General features: G+C 40.3%; 1 protein-coding gene across 1 annotated transcript; it reads right to left on the bottom strand.

The window, feature by feature from the left end:
- Positions 1-3572: 3572 nt before the first annotated feature.
- Positions 3573-8044, bottom strand: vgll2b (vestigial-like family member 2b; the record flags this gene model as incomplete). The annotated part of the gene is made up of 3 exons (XM_041233880.1): positions 3573-4664; positions 6205-6588; positions 7939-8044. Coding segments are annotated over 3 exons (534 nt in total), but the record flags the coding sequence as incomplete, so codon positions are not given.
- Positions 8045-8046: the final 2 nt, after the last annotated feature.

Below are 8046 nucleotides of genomic sequence, written 5' to 3'. Positions count from 1 at the left end.
TGCAAATATATTATGCTAAATTTTAATAATGTATTCTGAATTCTGCAAAAATATAAGTGTGACATACAGAACGACAAATGTATGGACAGACAAATAGCCCCATATATATGCCCCCCAATCAGACACTCCCAATAACGTATGCTAAATTAGGTAAATACCAAGTTTCATCAAAACTAGATACAAGTTTTTCGAGATGCATGAGAATTAGTATCACACAACTGGTCAGATATACTATAACATGACACTTCTGGAGCAAAGGCTTAGTAAATCTGCCCCAATTAATATCAATATTTTATTTTAAATGAAGTTCTATGTTTTAACACTAGATGGTACTATAGGCTATTGTGTGAAAGCAGTGTGGCGTGTTTAGTTAACACAGTAAATCCCAGACATACATACATCACTGTAATTGGAATAGATTAGATTGAGCATGCCCATAGATAATAAGACATCTTTGCTGTCGTTCTGTGACCATGCAATCAGATTCTTCTTTAACTTACTCTAGTATCAGATACAGGTATCAAGTTTGGATAGATTTCTTTCTAAACTACATATTTTTAAACCTATATAGTGAATAGATGTGTGTTATTATTTGCTTTATTTTGGAAATGTGTGTTTAAAATGTGGTGGGTGTGGATAGGACAAAGTGATGTCGGCTCGATTACACATTGCACCATAGAAACAAGAGCCAGGGAGCCGCTGTGTGGTGTGCAGTAAGAGAGTCAGGGAGCCGCTGTGTGGTGTGCAGTGAGAGAGTCAGGGAGCCGCTGTGTGGTGTGCAGTAAGAGAGTCAGGGAGCCGCTGTGTGGTGTGCAGTGTGAGAGTCAGGGAGCCGCTGTGTGGTGTGCAGTATGAGAGTCAGGGAGCCGCTGTGTGGTGTGCAGTAAGAGAGTCAGGGAGCCGCTGTGTGGTGTGCAGTGAGAGAGTCTGGGAGCCGCTGTGTGGTGTGCAGTGTGAGTCATTCAGTCAGGGGAGTACTTGGTTGCTGGTCTTCACTGGGGATTCCAGAGGGTGCATTGCATTGGCTCCTGGATTAGGGACGTAAACCAGCAGGAACTGTTTCTCCATCACGCTACAGCGACCCCTACTGACCAGGCACCTAGTGAACTCAAGCGGACACTTGCAGGGCTAGCCTTTGTCATACAGTGGCCGGTAGCTCACTGATATCCATTCTCAAGTTCCTGGGTGTAAAAAGGCAATGGGCTTGGTTGTTGGATCAGAGGGCACCCACTGAGCCTTCCCTTCTTATGAGCTGTTGGGGGGAATTGCTGCTGTGAGGGAAAGTAATTGGACAATCTAAATTTGGGTAAAATCAGAGGTAAAATGATCATTGGGTATTTAAAAAACAAACAAAAAAAAACAAGAATAGAGCTATTAGGGATTTCACATTATTGTATAATAATGAATGCACAATTGCGTACTAATACACATACTGGTATCTTAAGGTTTCCGTATACATTGTTTTCTTTGTCTAGTTTTAACTTTACAGCAGACGCGTTTTGGCATGCTGTTCACAATATTCCCTCTCATCAGTGGAAAATATGCTGTTTACTTCAGTCCTGCTCCAATCAGATAAAACCCGAACCTGAAAATCAGAGGACACTGTGCTGCAAGCACCCCTTATCTGCTCAGATTATCTCCATTTCAGTCAGGACTTCCTTTGATTGAGATTTAAGCATGTATGACGACTGATCTCTTGCTCATTTCATGTGCATGAATGATAACAAGTCATCAGTGAATATTGTGATCTTGTGAGGTAGTCGTTTTTATTCTTTTTTAAAGGAACTAACTGCCCTCAGTTACTACCTGCTGGTGGCACAGAAGATAGTTTTGCAGTGTTCCCATACTTCCCCATGGTTATACTATGAATTTGAATTTAGTTTAGTACAGTTTGTCATGCTTTTTTAATATGCTTTACAATGCCCCTCTGTTTTACCATGCTTTCACTGTGTGTTATCATGTTTCTTTATACTTTATTACTAAGCTTTTGCTGTTGTCAACTTTTATAAGAGTAGCACACACACACACACACACACACACACACACACACACACACACACACACACACACACACACACACACACACACACCATTAGGTCTTATCTAGACCATGTGCCTTTCTTTAATGTGATATGATGCAGTATTATTTCTGTTCATTTTTAATTCATGATGTAATATCCATGTTTTAAGTCCTGCTCAATCATTGCTGAGACTGTGAAAAATAAGTATTTATATACAGACCTATAGATATATGTAACACAGGGCAGATTAGCCTAATGGTCTTTATAGAAGAGCCAGTGCCATCTAATGATCTACCACCTTGGAAGTGCGTCTTTGTTCTACTGGCACTGCACCACTGTCACTCATTCATATAAACACACTGTGGCTGATCTGGTCAATATTACATCTAGAGTAGCACCCAGAACTGAAGAGTAGTTCCTAAACTCAGAGTCAAAGTACATTAATACAGACTTAAACAATAAATAAATAGCTTACGTTACCAGTGCATAGAAGCTAGAACACAGTGCCATACAAAGACCGGTGCACAATGTGTGGCATGGAGGAGTGAATATACTTGTTTATTTGATAAATTATGTACAGTATATATAAACTGTAAAATACATAACTAATAGCTCTAGGAAACCGGTTCTTGTAAACGTTTTTTTTTTTTTTCTTTTACTGTGCAGTGTATTTTTATGTCAGGATTTTTCGCAATCTTTGTCAAAAAGCAAATGCAGACACTAAAGGTAAAGTCATGGTGGTTGAAAATTGTTTAGTGTGTTCCTCATCCAAATATCCATTCATTGGTTGAGCCCATACCTGTGCTGTGCAGCGTTTGTCTATCATACCTGTGCTGTGGAGTGTTTGTCTATCATACCTGTGCTGTGCAGCGTTTGTCTATCATACCTGTGCTGTGCAGCGTTTGTCTATCATACCTGTGCTGTGTAGTGTTTGTCTATCATACCTGTGCTGTGCAGTGTTTGTCTATCATACCTGTGCTGTGCAGTGTTTGTCTATCATACCTGTGCTGTGCAGTGTTTGTCTATCATACCTGTGCTGTGCAGTGTTTGTCTATCATACCTGTGCTGTGCAGTGTTTGTCTATCATACCTGTGCTGTGCAGCGTTTGTCTATCATACCTGTGCTGTGCAGTGTTTGTCTATCATACCTGTGCTGTGCAGTGTTTGTCTATCATACCTGTGCTGTGCAGTGTTTGTCTATCATACCTGTGCTGTGCAGTGTTTGTCTATCATACCTGTGCTGTGCAGTGTTTGTCTATCATACCTGTGCTGTGCAGTGTTTGTCTTGTCTATCATACCTGTGCTGTGCAGCGTTTGTCTATCATACCTGTGCTGTGGAGTGTTTGTCTATCATACCTGTGCTGTGCAGTGTTTGTCTATCATATCTGTGCTGTGCAGTGTTTGTTTATCATACCTGTGCTGTGCAGTGTTTGTCTATCATACCTGTGCTGTGCAGTGTTTGTCTATCATACCTGTGCTGTGCAGTGTTTGTCTATCATACCTGTGCTGTGCAGAGTTTGTATGTCCAGCATAAACCAACTGCAAACAGAAATGTAAGCAGTTCAGTCAGTGAACTGCAGTCATGTGATAGATTCAATATTTATTACAGATTAGACACGACACACTTTTATGCATATTATAAGTTATTGGATAACACATTTAACATATAATACATCTCTGGCCTTTGGCCTCACCTCAGGGAACCCCTACCAATACATTTTCCACTGATAAGTGGAGAGGCTGTCTGTAGGAAAGCCACAGGCAGGGGGCAGATAGCTAATACCTCCCCGTTATATGAAGCAAAAAATCAGGTGGAGGCTGAGGAGGAGAAGGCAAGCTAACTCACAGCAGGGAGGTAATGGCTCAGGTAAGATCTGAGTGCTTTCTCTGGCCATCATTGGGCAAGCAATTATGTTGTTAGCAATAAGGTACTGCTGGTTCAATTGACAACTGCCTGGTTATCAACACTTAATAATCTTGATTTGATTAACTGATTAAAAGTGAGTTCCCTGCCTGAACCAGCGCTTTGCTTCATTTTTGCAATTAGGTTTGCAACCATTGTTGTAATCGGGTGTCCTAAATATAATCATTAAAACCCATGAAATCACCAGTAACTGAAGGATGTTGTGTATTAATCTTACAAAGATAATCATTAAAATGTCCTTCCAAGGTTCATTTCAATGCTTTTTGCAGCATTTATTTTTGCAAATATAAAAAAAAAAGTCTTTGCAAGATACAGATAAATACATTCCATATAATATTTATAATTACTCTATAGTAACGTCATTGGAAAACTAAAACAAATCCGTCTCTTTTTCCCATCTTTCATCCATAGTGGCACGCCACAAAAATGCCAGTCATTCAGCTTGCCCGGTTCGCAACAGTTCTTGGCAGATAAACACTGCACACCCAGAAAACGAACATCAATCACAAGACTTCTCTGCATTCAAAGCCACCCTTTCTGTTTGTTCTGTGGTGCAAATGTTGATTGAAGATAAAGACAAATCCGATCTTGAACCAAAGATAAGGGCAAACGCTTAACTGCAGCCATTGTCATCCAGAAGATAACACAGACTCAAACAGAAAAACTAGAACAGGCTCTAAAACCAGTACAGTTCTTTGTTTTTCTTGTGGTGCTGAAGTCCTGAGACAGAAAGAGAAAAGATGGTAATTATTATGATATGTTAGCACAGTGCTTAGCCAACCCAACTGAGGTGCAGTATTGGATGTAAAAGACCTCCAGAGGGCCATAGTGTTTACCCTGGTCTTCAATTAACTCTATTGAGGTAAAACAGCTGTTAATTTTTATTAAATAAGAACTAAACAACTAAGTAATATAATCCAAGTTCCCTGCACTTGCAAAGTGTTTGGTTTTCATTTTGTAATATTAGCATGAATGTTTCTCCTTTCAAAAAATAGGAGTTCAATAAAGAAAGGCAGAAATGCTTTGAAAATATAGACTAAAATGCATGCCTGTATATATAATACAAGATAATACAGGGGTGCCATTGGGAGTTATATGGATGTCAAAAAATCTCCCATATATTTATTCAGTCACCTCCCTGTAGAGTGATGGCTAAACTAAGTAGTGTAGTCGCTCACCATATACTGTCAGAAACAAGTTTGAAGCCAACTCTGTAACTGTACATGAATATTAGGCTTCATTGTTTTTTTCCTGATGAGGAAAATGAATAGTTGTTATTGCATTTTATATTCAGCACATAGGTGTTCCAAAGAGTATTCATTTTTCAAATGTCACTGGCCAGCTTGTAGCAGTGTGACATCACAATAGCAGCTGTGCCAGGCCTTGAATTCAGAATGTCTCACAGCAACAACGAAGTTTAATCCATAAAACAAGAACAAATAACTTCAGGAAATCTGTTATGATACGGAAGCTGCACAAACAGAAAACACAATGCTTTTAAAATAATCAATTCACGAGTACAGACATAAATTACTTGGGCTATCGTCCCACTGTCTTCATTCTCTCAAGCATTGACAGTTTTACGTCCCCCACTTAGAACCGTCTGTCTCAAAAGGTTGCATGGTCCTGGAGTTTTAAAGAGTTTTGATGGTTGGTCCAGAAATCATAGCTAACCTTACAATGACTTACAATCAAAATGTGTGTTGAACATAATTTGGTTATTGGGTCCAATGTCAAGGATGGTCTGGCAGTGGTTAACCAGGTTAATACAGTTTCTGAGCATTGCGTTTTCAGCCCGGTGTTTTATTCATCATGTTCAATTTGATTTTTTTTGCGTGGGTTTACAATTCATAAATCATTAAAATAGACTCCCATTGCTTTTAATGTTATCTTAGGTGAAGCCGGTCGTGGGTGGCACTGTGATAGACAGATAAAGCTCATAACAGGGTGGTGCTTGTGGCTCCTTCTTGTCCTGACAAGAACACCCTGTAGCATCACTTCCAGAGCGAATTGTAGGTATTGTTATCCACGTGTTCTGTGCCATTAACCTTATTTATAAAAACAGAGAAAACAGCAGTGTGACCAAGAGCAATCTGAAGCTCAATGCAGTAGAATAGAAGATTGAGCCCCCTAGTTAATTAATGACCCAGGATATGTTTCCCCTTTGACAAACAGTACCAGTGTACTGCAGCTGCTGAAAAGTTTCATTGTCTCCTACAGTACATTCTTGTCAGGGTGCAGCTCTAGGAACAGTATTTACCTGCATCGATGTTTAAAGTGAGTGTCTGGGTGGCATCGCTGGCTGGCAGGACACTGTGCCAGGAGGGCACTGGTTCCAGTTTGGTGATGTTGTAATGCCCGGGAAGAGTGGCTATCCGAGTGGGGCGCATGGCTGGCATGAGCAGCGGGCTGTAGCGGGGCTCCAGGCCCGTGGGGGGGTAGAGTTCATGCAAGGGGCGGGGGTGGGGGTATGTCTGGCTTGGTGAGTAAGCCCAGGACTCTGGGCCGTGTGCAGGGGGTAGACCCGGGTGCAGAGAGTACGGTTCCACAGGGTATGCTGTCCCCTCTGAATGACTCACTGGAGGGGAGTAGTTACTGTCCCAGAACGAGGGGGGGAAGCTACGTCGACCCGGGGAGAGGCTTTCTGCAGAGAGAAAGCAGGGAGGAAGGGTTTACTATAATACAGAAACATGTTACTCATACTCAGTGTCTTTAAGAAGTATTCATCAGCAGGTACTTAATAATTTCATTCACTGACGTGATGATTTAAAAAAAAAAGGAAGCTGTCCTCTCTCTTGTTTTCAGTTGAGTACCGATCAATGGCAATTGACTTCTGTTTTAGTGTAGTTTTAATCATAGGCTTTTCCTTGTATTTAATATTTACATAAAAAAGAACAACTGCTTAGTAAATATGGGACATTTCTGTATGGGGTTTAAACATGAAGGTGGCGTGGCACTGATACTACATCACTGCTTTTTCATGTAAACTAAATTCCATCTACTTTTATGATTATGGTGGCTTACGCTTTTTCCCATCAGCCTATATAACGACTAACTTCAACAAACAATATTGCCCTAAATCACTGTGGTGCTGACAGAGCCCATCTCAGTGCTTGACAGAGGAGGTCTCCACCTGTTGTTTTCATTGGATGGCCTGTCCCAGGCGAATATCTGCTATGGGCATTTCCTAGCTATATTTATATTTATATTTATATTGTAATAAGATACTAGGATACATACACAATTGAATTTAAATAGATAAAACAGAATCGATGTACAGAGCTTTCTAAAAATATATTCTTGTCCACAGTTATATGAGTAGTGTGTTGGTATTAGCATTAAGCTTTTTATTCATCTGGAATTATATTTACACTACTGTCAATTCAATTAAAGGATGTCAAATGTCTTTTGTTTGTTTTGTTTAGTTTAGGTATCTGTTATAAGTGGTTATAAACATTGTTATTAATTATGCCATTCACAATTATAGAATATGATTAGTCGTAATAAGACTATTATTTAAGTCTGTTATTTTTCACTGAGAATTAGGCTACAATATGCAATATAATTTAATATGTGAAAACATATTATCCATCAGATATGAAAAGCTGCAGCTGATGCTGAAAGGGCCCAGTTCTCTTTGGCTTCTATTACATTGTGGTATAAAGGCCTTGTGATCCCTCCTGCTTCATAGTTAACAGGGCCAGTCTTACGTCATAGCAAAACATGTGAAAAAGAGAAAGCTAGCATGTTTTCAATCAGTAAAATTCACAACAAAATGAGACCTGCATGTTATATTTTAAACCACTCTGGGTCCCAGGCCTATTACACAAGTCCACAGACCTGACTTGACCTGAGTTTGGGGATCAGTTGGCTACTCGGAACTGCAAGAGCATTCTTTCTATTCATACAGCAGGTGAGGCCTCAGTGTCACATGATCTCAGCGTCTTTGTTATAGCGTGTAAGACAGAACATGTCACTGTCGCTCTGCTCTTACCTGCTCCCAGCTCTGTGGCGCGTCTCTTCCCATCTCCCTCTATGTAAGAGCTCAGAGCTCTGGAGAAGTGCTCGTCCACCACGCTGCTGATGTCTCCCTGGTAGTAGG

Source organism: Polyodon spathula, chromosome 32 (assembly GCF_017654505.1).
Source record: "Polyodon spathula isolate WHYD16114869_AA chromosome 32, ASM1765450v1, whole genome shotgun sequence".
In the NCBI taxonomy this organism is placed as follows: Eukaryota; Metazoa; Chordata; class Actinopteri; order Acipenseriformes; family Polyodontidae; genus Polyodon; species Polyodon spathula.
The sequence above is the reverse complement of the archived record's forward strand: the minus strand, read 5'-3'. Positions and strand labels throughout refer to the sequence as shown.